The following is a 15838-nucleotide window of genomic DNA, read 5'->3' on the forward strand; positions in this document are numbered from 1 at the left end:
TGCTTTTAGGGCCTCGTCCATTATTTAATGGGCATTGGACCGGGCTCTTCATCTCCAAGTTTCCTCGCTCCCATTAACTTCCTCTGTTTTTTCCTCTCACTGTCTCTTCCTCTCTGACCCCATATCCATTCATTCTCTCCTTCTTCTTGAAACACTCTCACTTCTCTCCTTCTCCTCGACCCCACCACTCTCTTCCCTCCCTTTCCTTTTCTTCTCCCACTGTAAGTCTACCAGCCTCCCCTAACTCTCCCCTTCAAACTCCACAGCCTCACAAGTGTCAATATCCCAACAGCCCCTCAGGCCATCTCTTGTCCTGCTCCATGTTCTCCCTCCCCATAAACTCTTGTATGCTCCCTTTTTATCAAATCCCTTTCCTCTCCCATTTGCTCCTCTTTTTCGCCTAAACTTTCCCATTCTCCGCCTTTCCCCAAGGTCTGCTGGCTGAGCTGTACTGAAAGATTTGTGAAATCCTTCAAGTGTTAGCGCCTCGTATTTTTCTCTAGCAGCTGCTCAGTTCCAGTGAGTCTAGTTGTCCCATTGGTTAAATAACACACGTGGGCCATAGACGTGTTCCCAGATTACTCTCTGCAGCATGTCAACCACTTTACCTGTTTCTTTTCTACCCTCTGCATCTGCTATGCTTTTCACAAAGAACAGCAAACAATAAAGCCATTTAATGCCTCAAGGCTTTTGTATTGTTTGCTAATTGATATATACTCACCTTCCTTTCCAAAACCTGTTGCATTGAGGATGCTTGATGATTGGTCACATACAGGAAAATACAGTTGCTAAGATCTCCCTTTTAGTTTTGAGACTTTTATCACCAGTTTCCTCTTGTGTTAATCCCAATGTTTAAAAGTCACATGCATGGAGGGTATGAGTACCTGTGTATACATATATATGGCAATTTCAGGAATATTTTTCATTTAATTTATATTAAAATACTAAAACAATCAATGTTAAGTAGAACCAGGGCTGGTGAGTCATTCCAATCCTGAACATACAACTGAGGCCAAAGACAGAATAAGTTATCCTACCTAGGCAGTGATGAGCTGCCAAATCTTAACAATGGGTTCCCTCCTCACCCCACGAGGGGCTTGTTGCCCACCCCCGCCCCCTAGGACTCCTGCCCCATCCAACCCCCCCACGTTCCTTGACGCCCCCCCCAACCTCCAGTACCCCTGTCCTGTCCCCTGACTGCCCCCAGAACTGGGAAGGAGGGTCTCATGGGCCACTGTAATAGGTGCCAACCCCACCCTGAAGAGCCAGAGGCTCCTGCCAGGGGGAGAGGTGGGGAGTCCCGGCAGTGCTTACCTGGGGCAGCTCCCAGGAAGCATCCGGCAGGTCCCTCTGGCTCCTAGGGGAAGGGGAGCGTAGCTGGGGGGAGCAAGAGGAGTGGCCGCCTTAGGCACCGACTCCCTGGGTGCTCCGGGGCTGGAGCACCCACGGGGAAAATTTAGTGGGTTCAGAGCACCCACAGGCAGCTCCCTGTTCCGCGCCCAGGCCCAGCTCACCTCCGCACCTCCTCCTGAACGCACCGCCCCCCTCTGCTTCTCCGCCCCCTCCCTTGGCTTCCCGTGAATCAGCTGTTCGGCAGGAAGCCGGGGAGGGCTGAGAAGCAGGCGGTGGCTTCCCGCTCAGGCCGAGAGTGGCTGAGGTGAGCTGGGGCGGGGAGAGGTTCCCTTGCGCCCCCCTCCCCGGCTTACCTGCTGCGGCACGGGAGGCCCTCCTCGCTCCCCCCCACCCCAGCTCACCTCCGCATCCCTGGGCCTGAGCGGGAAGCCGCGGCCTGCTTCTCAGCCTGCCCCAGCTTCCCACGCGAACAGCTGATTTGCGGGAAGCCTGGGGTGGGGGGGCGGAGAAGCAGAGCAGGGCGGCTCATTCAGGGGAGGAGGCGGAGGCAGAGCAGAGGTGAGCTGGGGCCGGGGGTGGGGTGGGGAGCTGCCGGTGGTTGCTCTGCACCCACCAAATTTTCCCCTTGGGTGCTCCAGGGCTGGAGCACCCATAGAGTCGGTGCCTAAGGCGCCACTCTTGGCCACTTAAATTTAGAAGCCCTTTTAGAACCGGTTTTCCCCGTTGGAACAACCGGCTCTAAAAGGGTTTCTAAATTTAATAACTGGTTCTAGCGAACAGGTGCGAACTGGCTCCAGCTCACCACTGTACCTAGGTACTGAACATGCTGTAAAGATCCTCTTCCCACTAGCTTATTAATGGTAAGAAACACGTCCTCTTGAATGTCACAGTATATAACTGTAAAACCTGCCAACTTGATAAAAGCTACATTTATATACAGTAGCATCTTTTACTAGTGGATTTCAAAGCACTTTCCAAATATAAATTAAGACTGACAACACCCAGCAAAGTAAGTTGGTATTATTTCCCATTTTGCAGAGAGATACATTGAGGCACAGAGGGGTTAAGTCAGTGGTTCTCAAAGCTGGTCTGCCGCTTTTTCAGGGAAAGCCCCTGCTGGGCCGGACCGGTTTGTTTACCTGCCGCGTCCAAAGGTTCAGGCGATTGCGGCTCCCACTGACTGCGGTTCGCCACTCCAGGCCAACTGGGGCTGCGGGAAGGGCGGCCAGCACGTCCCTTGGCCCGCGCCGCTTCCCGCAGTCCCCATTGGCCTGGAGCGGTGAACCACGGCCAGTGGGAGCCACAATCGGCTGAACCTGCGGACACTGCAGGTAAACAAACCGGTCCAGGGCACAAGGGGCTTTCCCTGAACAAGTGGCAGACCGGCTTTGAGAACCACTGGGTAAAGTGACTTGCCAAAAGTAGCAGAGTAAGTCAGTGGCAGAGCCAGGAATAAAACCCAGAAATCCTGATTTACAAGCCCCTACATTAACTCGTAGATGTTTGCGATATTGTTTAAATACAGTACAATATAAAATCTTCCCCCGTTCTGTTAGTATTTGGTAGTTTTACTGTTTTAACTTCCTATAATATTTACTGCTTTGATTGTCTATTATACTGATGGTAGTTTTGCTGCTTTGGCTTTTGTTCCCTAAAGTGATACACTACTAATACTAACCCCAGTATTCCATATTAGCCAATGAGTGAGACAGAGCATATGGCAGGCTATAGTGTTACACTGGAATTCAAGCACGTTCTTTCCTCAGTGTATTATTTCAAGCTCCTACCATCGTTAGTCAGCAGCAGAAAGCTAGCTGCTGTGAATTATGAGGTAGAGCTGCTATAGACAACACATATACATACACACTTGGAGGTCATATACAACCATAAGCTGTTTGTATGATATAAAACACAGTACAGTGAAAGGGAGAGTTGAAATGAGCTTACGTTGATATGCTTTTCGCAAGATGGATCCCAAAGTCCTTTTTGTGTTGATAAACTGATTAAAATTCTCTCTCTAGGAATCACTTTATCTTTGAGATGAAATGTGGCAACTCTTTAGTGGCTCATCCAAATGCTTCAAACCTCAGAGATAATTTGGGTTGGCAGAATGTAAGTACCTTCACTGAAATTTGGTCAGATCATTGTAGTTAATGATCCTAGCACCTGGATATCTTTAATGATGACAAGTGATGATGACCTTTTAAATGTAATTCAGAAGAAAGCACCTCTGGTAATGTAGTATAATACTATGCTGGTGTATTGGGATCCAGGATTATTGATGATACAAGAGTCTCAGATTTTGATTTACCAATACCACAACCTGCAGTAGCTTGGGTTTTCCTCCAATGTATTTCATTCAGGTGGTGACTTATCCAAGATCAAGAGAGGAGACTCTGCTAAGGTTTTATCTAGTCAATCAAAATATAATTCATGTTTATGATTAAATGGAAGGCATCCATGAAATGGGGGACAGCAGAGTGGGTGGGGATGGCACATAAGACTTACCACACAGATTCCAGATCCATCGAGGCACTTGTTTGCATTACCATTACAGTTACAATGCGAACAATCTCCTGAAGCAGTTTGATAAAATCCTTCTTGGCATTTCTGCAATGAAAAAAATCAAAATGAAATATTTTCTACATATATGCATTTTAAGGTCGGGTTTGGCTAATATTCAGAGACAGGCAAGTATTGCATCAGTCTGGTTTCCTCAGAGAACATGACATAACCCCATCAGAATAGACACCACACACTCTGCTGAACTCAGGTAGGGTTTTACCTCCTTCTCCTTTAGTCTTTCTTTCTTGTCCTCTCCTCATTAAAATGACAACATCCATTCCTCTTTCCCCAGATGGCTATGTGATGAGAAACTTGTAGATTCTTATGGTAAATGTGAGGTGCAAATGGAGAAGATAAGCTGACAGAAAATTATTGACTCTAAGGCTTTATAAAGATAGGTGTTTTTGAGGAATATTTTGAAGGAGAGGAGGTATCTCATTTCACACATACAGGACCTGATCCAAAAGTCTACTGAAGTCAATGGAAATCTTTCCATTGGCTTCATTAGGGTTTGGATCAGGCCTATAGAGAAGACAGAAATATACCTATGAAGATTAACATTCCTCTGAACAAGAGCTAGCTGACAATCACGGAGTGTGGTTTGTATGGTATTCATCTACTCACTCCAATATCTATTGATGGGGATGACAGCATGCCAAAGCTATACTATATTGTCATTCCAGAAAGTAATTCCTGAAACGACAGCACAGTTCTGGATGTGCCATATAGAGATTCTATGTTTAAGTCAAAAGAGATGTGAAGAAATTAGATGTGCTTTTGTACAGTTTGTATGCTGACTTTCCTGTAAACCCTTGAACGTGTGACCATAACTGGGATACACCTATATTTATTTTGATCAGTATGTTTACTGAAATTGGACATTAATACATGTAACATAATTTCATAGAAAAGAAATAGTCTAGTATAGCAACATGTTTTAAATATTAATTATAGCAATAAAATAAGATAATCAGTAAAATAAATACTAATGCTAATAACAAAAAACTCTAAAATGATATAAATAAGATTACAGAGTGCACAGGGGCTTAGAGAGGGGCGGTCACAATAGAAAGATGAAGTGAGCTGGAGCCCACGAAAGCTTATGCTCAAATAAATTTGTTAGTCTCTAAGGTGCCACAAGTTCTCCTTTTCTTTTAAGCTTGACTCAGGTCTGAGGCTTCAGTAGGGACCCCAATAATCCTTGTGGCAAAGAGTCTCTCTGCATCATTTGTGTGTGGTGTTATGGCCATTGGGGTTGTGTGACTGTGGATCCTGTGGCCCTTCCCCTTGCCTACCTCCAACAATGTCCTAGGTGGGACTGTTGTGAAGACCTATTCCCTCACTGGTGTGTAGTGGATGCAGGGGCCCCCAGAGCCCCTATAACATTTCCCTCATGGGTCTTAAAGGGTCTAGTGCTGGCTTTCTGTTAGCTGAAAGCTGTGCTACATACCACATATACTTGCATATAAACAGGAATAGGATATTTGGCCTAAATGTAAAGGAATTTTTCAGAGAGTCACTTATATAAGGATATGTAAAAGACCTTCTCTTCCCCAACCTGAAGGATTGGTGTAAATATGGTAGTTTAGATGTACTGGCATCTCTCGGGAATGACAAATCCTCTTTTTCCATCTGAGGGTTGGATGGACCTGAAGGACTTGCTGATTTGCCTACAATTCTTGCCTGTGTCCTGGACTTAGGCTGTGGTGGCATCATCGGTGCGGCAGTGCTTTTCTCCTGTTCTCTTATGTAGCAGTGTACTCCCAGAACAGGATTTCATGCCTGTACAAAAGCCTACATGGCTTATGTGTAGGTCAATTACACTTTTAATTTACAGATAATATACCAATATTTATGGTAAACATAGTTAATCGTAAAATGTCCAGATCTTCAAAACCCATAAATCTGTTATTTGCTTAAAAAGACAAATGCATATAAATAGCTCATCTGTGACGCTGAACCTCTTTACTTGATTATGGCTGAGCAGACCTATTAGCTGCTTGTGGTCCCTTTGTTAAGAGAGACTGAAGGAAGAAGACTCAACAATATTCACTAGCCATTCAGGGATAGGATATATTAACAGTTGAGTATGGTGGAAAGGAAGATTATTAATAAAATTCCCCTGAATATATTTTATTCTTCCATTGTTTGGTTAGATTTAGAGGGTCTATCCTTGAGGTGATTTTCATAGTTGGGTGTGTGCCCAATTTTCCATGAAGATATCATGGGGTTGGCTCTCTGCTGACTTGCAACTTCTGTACGTCATTTATGATTTAGTTCCTCAATGATTTAGTTAATGGCATAGAGAGCACACTTATAAAGTTTGCGGATGATACCACACTCGGAGGGGTTGCAAGTGCTTTGAAGGATAGGATTAAAATTCAAAATGACCTGGACAAACTGGAGAAATGATCTGAAGTAAATATGATGAAATTTTAAAAAAAGGACAAATGTAAAGTACTCCACTTAGGAAGGAACAATCAGTTGCACACATACAAAATGGGAAATGACTGCCTAAGAAAGTACTGCGGAAAGGGATCTGGGGGTCATAGTGGATCATAACTTAAATATGAGTCAACAGTGTAAGACTGTTGCAAAAAAAAGCAAACATCCTTCTGGGATGTATTAGCACGAGCGTTGTAAACAAGATACAAGAAGTAATCCTTCTGCTACTCCATGCTGACATGCCTCAGCTGGAGTATTGTGTCCAGTTCTGGGCGCCACATTTCAGGAAAGATGTGGACAAGGAGGAGAAAGTCCAGAGAAGAGCAACAAAAATGATTCAAGGTCTAGAAAACATGGCCTATGAGGGAAGATTGAAAAAAATTGGATTTGTTTAGTCTGGAGAAGAGAAGACGGGAGTGGGGATGGCGGGGGGGGGGGGGGAGGGAATATGGTAACAGTTTTCAAGTACATGTTGTGAAGGCCAAGAATATAACAGGGTTCAAAAAAGAACTAGATAAATTCATAGAGGATAGGCCCATCAATGGCTATAGCCAGGATGGACAGGGACAGTGTCGCTAGCCTCTGTTTGTCAGAAGCTGGGAATGGGTGACGGATCACTTGATGATTACCTGTTCTGTTCATTTCATCTGGGGCACCTGGCATTGGCCACTGTCAGAAGACAGGATACTATGCTCAATGGACCTTTGGTCTGACACAGTATGGCCGTTCTTTTGTTCTTGTGTTCTTAAAAGTTTGTTACAAGGAGGAGGGAGAAAAATTGTTCTCTTTAACCTCTGAGGATAGGACAAGAAGCAATGGGCTAAAATTGCAGCAAGGGCAGCTTAGATTGGACAACAGGAAAAATTTCCTATCAGGGTGATTAAGTACTGGAATAAATTGCCTGTCAGGGATGGTCTAGATAAAACTTAGTCCTGCCATGAGTGCAGGGGACTGGACTAGAAGACTTGTCAAGATCCCTTCCAGTCCTATGAGTCTATGATTCTATGATTTTCCTCTTGTAAAGTGGTTATAAATTGCTAACAAGTCAGAATGGCAGCATTTCACACCCACTTTGCACTGGTAGAAATGACTACTAGACTTGCTTTTCATAGTTCTCTCTTATTTTCCTGAGTTGCTCTGAAATAGGGATCATCTTCTGTTCCTACCTGTGCCTTACTTTCCATTGTCCTACCCATTGCTCCTCATGTCCATTCCCTAAGATGGTTCTCCTTGCCATTACATTAAATGTTCTCGTAGATAGTAAGAGACAGCAAGAGAACTGCCCTTGTCTTCTATTCCCCTCTCAAGGATACTGGATGAAGTCTTTTATTCTACCAAACTAGCTGCTTATTTTAAATTATAATGGTATCTGACATGATATTGGCAATAGGAAGGCGAGATTTAGACCTGAAACATTAGCTTAGCCCTACCCCAAAGTTCTGGAGCTGGTTCTTTGGCAGAGGTGAACATAAATGGAAAACTTAGCTGCCTTTACAGTTTTTATACACATTGTTAATTTAATTTGCTTTTGGAAATATTTGTTCTCTGTAATAGCTACTGAGGAGGAAAATCCTTCATACTATGGCTACATAGGGGTATCATAAATACTAGACATTTGTATTGCTTCTTTCAGCAGATGAAACCTGACATGGAATTGCAGAATTGGCTCACGATAGACTAAGAATTTCAGCTGGATGATTGAACCACACACCATGGAAAGCAGACAATTAGTTTCCAAATTGAAAACAGATTCTTATTACAAAGTCTTTCTTGGCAGTAGTTCTCTCCTCCCACATAGATATAAGGCATGTTCTGTTCTCTAGTGTCATTCAGCTGGTGGGAGGTCTTAACTGATAAATTAGTGTCTGTCTGTGATAAGAACTTGAGGGCAGTCCAGACCAGTAAGAGGTTGTGTCACCACTTGCCCTGCAACCCTGGATGCCTCACAGTGCTTTACTGCATTAGCTCCCAGCCTGGGATGCTCAGAACCAGCCTACAAGCATGCAGGTCATACTCTGAGCATCTGTGTACTAAACAGCTCTGGTTCAGCAGTTTTGATCCCAGCAGCCTGTCTACAGGCCCACAGTGGCTTCCACCAGCCTTGGTTACAACGAGCAAAGTGACTCCAACAGACTCCGAGTCCTGAATTTCCCCCAAACCATGTCCTCTGCAATGTTCAGCCCTCTCCTGGACAGTTCAGAGAAATAATATGGTTAATTTGTTCCTTTAAGACACAGAAGCACATAACAGCTTGTTAACTTAACTGGGGTAAATACACCGTTTCATTAAACACAGCACTGAGTTGGTTTATAGTAAAAATAAAACAAATTTATGAAACAATAGGACATAGATTAAGTGATGCTAAGTAAAAGGAATAAAGTTAGAAAAGGTTACAAGCAAATAAAAATGAAAACACATCTAAATGTCTAAACCTTAATCCAGCAAATAAAAGTACTTTGTTTAAGATGTTTTGTCACCTATATTCAGTTCCCAGAGATGCTGATCCCCCCGGACTGGTGGATCCATCTTTTTCAGTTTGCAAGAGTTCTATTGCCTTGTGTCCGTTTAGTGATCAATGCCCAAAGATGGCGAGTGTTTGTTTATATCTTCCACAGTTCAATGACTTTGTTTTAAGAGGCAGGATGACCTCATGCTGTTCTTCCCTTCCTGAGGGCTTCCCACCCCCCTGTATGTAAATGGGGCTTCCATTGTTTTAATTCCAGTGTGCTTAATTTACATAGGAGACAGGTAAATGGTTGTCTTCTCTCCTGTCTGAAAGGGAATCTTTCTCCCTGTTTGGCCACAGACTTTAAAACATAATATCATTAAGTATGCATACTTCCTCATAGTGTTAATACATACATTTCACAATGATATTAATCACTGGCATGTCATTAGCTTTCAGAAAAGACCTCTCTGTGCCCTGTTATTACACAGTAATATTGTATACAATCAGTTGATTCAATTGCTTATCACTTGTGGTTTAGACCCCCTGTCTTTATAGACAAGCAAACCTTTGAAATAGATTCTTCTGAGAGCTACCTGTCAATCAAAGTAAAGTTTATTGAAGCTGTGAGGAAGAAGACATGTGTTTGGTTGTGAAGGAAGTTCCATGCTCTTTCTTCTCCCAGTTATTGGCTGAATAGCTTTGTTTACCTAATATGTGAAAATGGACCTTCATTATCTTCACCTGAAGATTGGGCTGGTCAGAGAATCAACACAATTCTTTGTTTAAGACAGACTTGTTTAACAACCTCCCCTGACGTGCCTTATTGAAACACACTTTAGTCATAATTCAAGCATATATCCATAACTCTTAATACCTCCCACATACATACATCACACAACAATATTACTGATAAGTGAGTTATTAGTTTTCAAATGATGTCTCACAAAGCATATTCTGTACAAAGATTACTACAATAGTGTGCAGGGTCTGAATAAAGGGGTGCTTAGTGTCACACTGTCCAATAGCTTTCTTGCTCTTGTGGTATGCAGAATCATTGTTAGGATATAATGATGACCATGCACATTGCTGAAGTGTGTATAAAATTGAGAAAAGGAGACCTACAAGCTATTTACAACTCTCCAACAACGTTAATCACCTTTACACTTATGTTAAGCACATCTGTTGTGTCTCTGCACACCATGCTGTAAACGACTACCCTACAATATTGTAACAAATACCCAGCCCCCTAAATTGTCACTCTGCTGCAGTGCACACCCTGGTCACTCAGAAATGTGCAGCTGCAGAGATGATAGAACCAAACTTCTCCCATTCCAAAAGTATAGTCACCTTCCATTTAAACTAAAGGGAACTCTCTCTTAGCTGAATAAGGCCTATAAAAGACAGTTCACCTGTTCTGAATCAATCCCACGGAGGAGAGTGATACACAAAGAGTTAAATTTTCAAATGTACTTAAATGACTTAGGAGCCTAAGTCCCATTGACTTTCAGTGTGACTTAGGCTCCGGAAGGCCTGATTGAAATCAATGGGGATCAGGCACTGTTCCTACCTAGGTGCTCTTCTAAATTGCATTAGTTACCCATCTGTATCTTTAGGCACCTAAATACCTTTGTAAATCTGTCCCTGAGTGCCTAAGGCCCAGATCTTCAAAGATCAGTATGAATTAGGATAATTCCTTTAAGGATCTGGGCCTAAGTAATTTTTCAAAATGGGACTTAAACTCCTAAGTCATTTGGGTGCTTTTGAAAAGGTTCCTTTTTTAAGTGCTGCTACTAACCATTGTAAGTACAATGGGCCTGATTCTGCTCTTGCACTGGTTTAAATCAGAAATGTGCTATCGAAGTTAATGGAGCTGCACAAATGTGAGAGGGAAATCAGATCCAGACTGTTGCCCTTGGATACTGTCAATTTATCAAGTATTAATTATTATTATATTTTTCTTATTCCCTCCTCCACCAGTGACAATGGAATGATCCATTATATGTTCCAGTGCATACAGCCAACATCATGTTTATAAAAAGACATGTCAGAATATTCAGCTAATTGAGTGATCCAATTGGGCTAATGTTTGTGGGTGCATAAAATAATTGCAGACAGGGCATAAGCAGGTTTGGAACAAAATCAATTTGGCCTCCTTGAAAAATGTTAAGTATACTCCATGAGTGATGCGGGAAGTGGGTGAGCAACATTTCCACCCACTGGCCCTTTTATGAACTTGGGAAACAGTTGGTGGGCCAGAATGTTGGGTCTGCATAACCTATTATATCTTCAGGATTAGGCGTTATTGGCTCCGGGAGGGGATTTCTTTAGCCCAAGGGACAATATTTTTTCCAAGTACAAGTTGAAAAATCCAATTCAATATACCTCTTTTACTAAGTCCTTTACAATCTGTAAACCCTGTTTGCGTATTTTACATTGATTTTTGCACCTGGGTTTTATTATGACATTTCTTAAAACCGGCTGTAATGCTGCAGTATTAGCTCTTCTTGCTGAAGATTGCTGTAGAATATGCTGACAGTGCCACTGGAGTTACTTCCTTTCCCCTGCTTTGTCTTAACCCCCTGTTTCCACCGTCTTTGGTGGTGTGGGTGTAGGATAGGGCTGTGGATAGAAGAGAATGTGGAAACATGAGGCATGGTTCTGTTCTCACTTGCAGTCATGTAACTACACTGCAATCAGTGCTGTTACTCTGATCTATACCTGTGTAACTGAGAGCAGAATCGGGGCCACGTTCCCTTTTCTGAAGCCTCAGTAGCAGGAGTGATGTCATTGCACGGTACATAGGTTTGCTATGAACATGCCTTTTCTAATTTATTTTCTTTAAAGTGGGAGAGAGATGTAGGTAATTGCTCAGAGTGTTCTAGGTGAGTCTGTGATCAGGTGGCATTTTCCTGAGCAGGTTTTTAGTATATCTCCCTGAAGCAGGTCCCTCTTGTCAACAGAGTGTCATATACAGGCAGATAGTGCCTCTTACTATTAGCTCTTACTATTTATTATTTGTATCCAGGTAGTGCATAGGGGCCCCAGTCATGGATCAGGGCCTCCTTGTGCTAGGTGCTATACAAACACAGAATAAAAAGAAAGTTACAGCTCCAAAAAGCTTACAATCCAAATAAAAGATGAGCCACAACAGATAGATGCGGGAAGCACAAGGTAACACTGACATAGTTATGAATAATGAGATAAGCAGTGATTACAGCCTGCCGGCTGCCTAGCCAGTGCTGAGTTGTATGTAGCTCTTAGACTGAGGAGTACCTGTCAAACAATCCTGCTGCCACTTTGCAGCTTGGGAGTAGGGCTGAAGGATTTCTTCCTCCCAGCCCTGAAGAAGCAACTCAGCATACAGCATGGGTGGTCAGGCACCAGACTGAAGATTAGGCTCTAGAGAATTATCTACTAGATTCTTACTTCCAAGTGCAATTTAAGGATCACTTTAATCACAGTGTCATCTATGGAGGAACAGCTTTTGAGTTAATTAAAACCAGGGCTTTATTTGGCCGCAAGCATCTTAAATATACATGAGACTATAAAAAAAATTCTGTCCTGGGTCCTAAATATCACAGTTCTGTATGGTGTGGTGATTTTGTTACAAATGTTTTATATGCAAAATGCATAGACACTTCAGTTTCTTGCAATAAACACACATTTTAAATCATATTGGAATTATTCCTTAATATGTTAGCTTTGTTTTGGAAAGAACTATCAAGATGTCTACATTCCTCAGTGAGTAACCACAGTCTTATTTGGTGACCCCTTTTCTGCTTCTCTTCTTCCCCTGCTTTGTCGGTCTATAATCCTCTCTCTGGGCGGGAATGTCCATTCACAACTGGCCCTGAGCAGTTCTTAATTTGTAATGGGAGAGATGCTGGGGCTCGAGCAATGATTTAATTTAAAATTTTAAACTTGCTATGTCTTTGAATGAGTGGTTACCAAAGATAATACTGCTGCACAGTCAGTCGTAAAGTGTTTATTTGAAAGAGTAGCCTACTGTCAAACTAGCGTTAGATGTTTACAATCACGTATTCTACCAGGGCTGCAACCAGGGCGCGGACAGCGGGGCAGCCACCAAAGGCACAAAGCCGGGGTAGTGGGTGGGGCTAGAAAAATGGGGTGGACGAAAAAACTTGGTAGGGTTTAGAGCTTTGCAGAAGGACTGGGATAGCGGGGGTCCTGTTACCATACCAGGCCACCCTTACTTCGGCATTGCTGCTGGTGGTGGTGCTGCCTTCAGAGCTGGGTGTCCGGCCAGCAGCCGCTGCTCTCTGGCCACTCAGCTCTGAAGGCAGCGTTGCTGCCAGTGTGGGTGGCCTGGCATGGTAATGGGACCCATGTGATCTCAGTCCCGCTGCAAGGCTCTACCCCATACTGTTTTTTTCATCCCCCCATTTTTCCACAGACACCCTGGCCTTGCGCCCTGGGTAGCTGCCCTGCTTGTCCCACCCTGATGTATGGCTCTGATGGATACAATTGTGCTGAGAATTTTAAGTAAAACACATTTCAGAGCAAAAAATAGAGATTTTTTAAGGGTCATAACTGATGCGGCAAGCGGCGAGGTGCCCGGGCTATGAACTGCCAAGCCTAGAGATACTGGGGTTCACCCCCAACAAGTGTAACCCACACACCTTCTGAGTGTGATGTTCTGTCCCATCTAGTGGCACCAAGACAACTTAGAGAGAGAGAGTTAAATGAGTCTGCTCTACAGCCTTAGCTAAGAGGCAGTTGGCTTTTAGCTCATGTGGTAGAGGCTCATGAACTAAGCTCCAGAGGTCCCAGGTTCAATCCTGCCAGCCTACAACCGTGGTCTGTCGGTCCTACACAAGCCCCAACAGAAATTATGCACTGACCCTGAGTAAGAGGTAGCTGCACTACCCAGGAGCAGAGCAGGGACTGAATTGTGACACCGCAGGTCACAATTTGGTCCCTGGTTCTCCCTTTGCTCCAGTTGAGAAGTAAACAGTGCCAGCTCCCTACCAGGCATGGATTACTTTCCCATTGGTGCCAGCTTCATTGTTGTTGGGGTGGCCAAGGTCAGCCTGTTGCCAGTCCGCTCCCTGCCTGGGAGGGTGAGTAGTGGCTCTCGCCTCATGCTGTGACTTGCAGTATGGATAGCTTGAGCAGGGGAGGGAAGAGTTACCTTATGCCCTCTTATTCCCCTACACAGTGCGCAGGGCAAGCCAGGATCTTGCTGTCTAATATCTGAATGTCGATCTTGAGCTGTTCAGGGCAGATACTGAATCTTTTTTCTGTGACATTCTTAGCATGCTTTTGGGCTCTGAAAATCATTATTGATCATCATTATTATTTTGAATCTTCAGTGTGAGCACAAGACTATACCTCTCCAAAAATGCTTACAAAAATCAAATCACATTAAGAATTGCAGACCACTGGCAACAGAAATGTAAATTTTTGCAAGGTGCAGATTTATCAGTGCTTCCATATTTTGAGCAGTCCTAGAAATGGAGTGTAAAACGGTAAAGAACCAGGTGCATGTGTGACTCCTATTACTTACCATGGGAAATTTGCATGCATTGAGGAGATAATATATCCCCAAGTAACAAATATGCCCTTATAGATTTTTGATGCGTATTCTGATTATTTGTATTTTCATCTTCACGATCTGACCACCAGTATGATGGGTGATACAGCATCTGCAGGACCCCAAAATGTTTCCTCCCTCCATCCCTAAGAAAAGGGCTTCTAGTTGAGAGGTGGGATGCTAGAACCCGGAGGAGCTCCTTCAGGGGCACAAGGGAAGAAGGCAAAGCAGCTATTCCTAATTTCTAAGGAGCATATAAAGCATAATCTAGTGGAGAATGGCATCATAAGAACTAAGGCTGGAAGTTAAAGCCAGGCAAATTCAAATGAGGAAGGCACAGGTTTCTTTTTATTTTTAACAATGAGGCTGATTAACCACTGGAACAAACTACCAAGGCCAGTGGTGGATTCTCCATCTCCTGATGACTCCCTATCAAAACTGGCTGTCTTTCTGGAAGATATACTTCACACACAATCGTTGTGCCAGTACAGGAGTAACTAGATGAAATAATACGACCTGTGTTACAGAGGAGGTCAGACTAGATCATCCAGGGTAATGTGGTGGAGAGGGCAACTCTTTACTACCTGAAGAGATTTTCAAAAAACATAGGTACTTTGGTTTGGTTTGTTTTTGTTGTGAGCCTTGTTTGGAGTTAGCAGCCCAAAGATCTGAGGCCCTTTGGATTATAAGGCTCTCTTAAGATAAATAAGCTGACCTCTGTCCCAAAAGCAGGATTTTTCCTTTTAGAGTGTCCTGTTTTTTGTGAGGAGGACTTTGGACTGGGGCTCTGTCACGCCATCATTTAAACTCTGTACATAACCTGCTGTGACAGAGGTGCTACCTGGCATCTACATTTTTTTCAGTTCTGAGAAAGACAGTCAGACATTCCCTACAATTCACTGGATGCTTATTTTAAACTAAGCAAATTACTTCAAAGGAGAAAGAGCCATATTTTCAAAAAAGCTAGATTTCTAGCTCCCATTAAATATGATCCAGTTTTTCAGATGTTTTCAAACCCCAGCAACTCCCCATTGTGACACATGTGGCTAGGTTTTCAAACAAGCTTTTCTACATGTAGCAAATATTGCTTTCCCTGCAGTGTGCTTGAATATCTTTGACTATGTAAATAAATCCTCCCCAGCCAAGGGTTAGAGATTGCACTTTCATCTGAGCTCCTCAAAGCTCTTTGCAATCTACAATGAATAAGCCCCAAAGCACACCAGTGAGAAATAGGGACATTGTCCCAATTTTACAGATGGAGAGACTGAGGTACAGAGGGCTTAATTCTCATTGACTAAGTACTCTGTGGTGGGAGAATCGCAGCCAGAATATTTGAAAGATTTGCCCACTATCAAGTGGTGCTGACTGCAGTGTAAATGTCTCCAGAGACGGTCACCCAGCAAATCCATGGTCAAGCGGGGAACAGATCCCAACTCCCAGTACAGTCTGCTGGCTCCCAGGCTTGTGCTTTA

General features: G+C 43.4%; 1 protein-coding gene across 1 annotated transcript in view; it reads right to left on the reverse strand.

The window, feature by feature from the left end:
* Nucleotides 1-15838, reverse strand: part of LAMA4 (laminin subunit alpha 4) — a 157270-nt gene that overhangs the window by 119625 nt on the left and 21807 nt on the right. The window contains exon 2 of the mRNA XM_073337097.2: nt 3862-3963. Coding sequence (XP_073193198.2) covers nt 3862-3963 — 102 coding nt within the window. The remainder of the gene's footprint in view (nt 1-3861; nt 3964-15838) is intronic.

Source organism: Lepidochelys kempii, chromosome 3 (assembly GCF_965140285.1).
Source record: "Lepidochelys kempii isolate rLepKem1 chromosome 3, rLepKem1.hap1, whole genome shotgun sequence".
Lineage (NCBI taxonomy): Eukaryota > Metazoa > Chordata > Testudines > Cheloniidae > Lepidochelys > Lepidochelys kempii.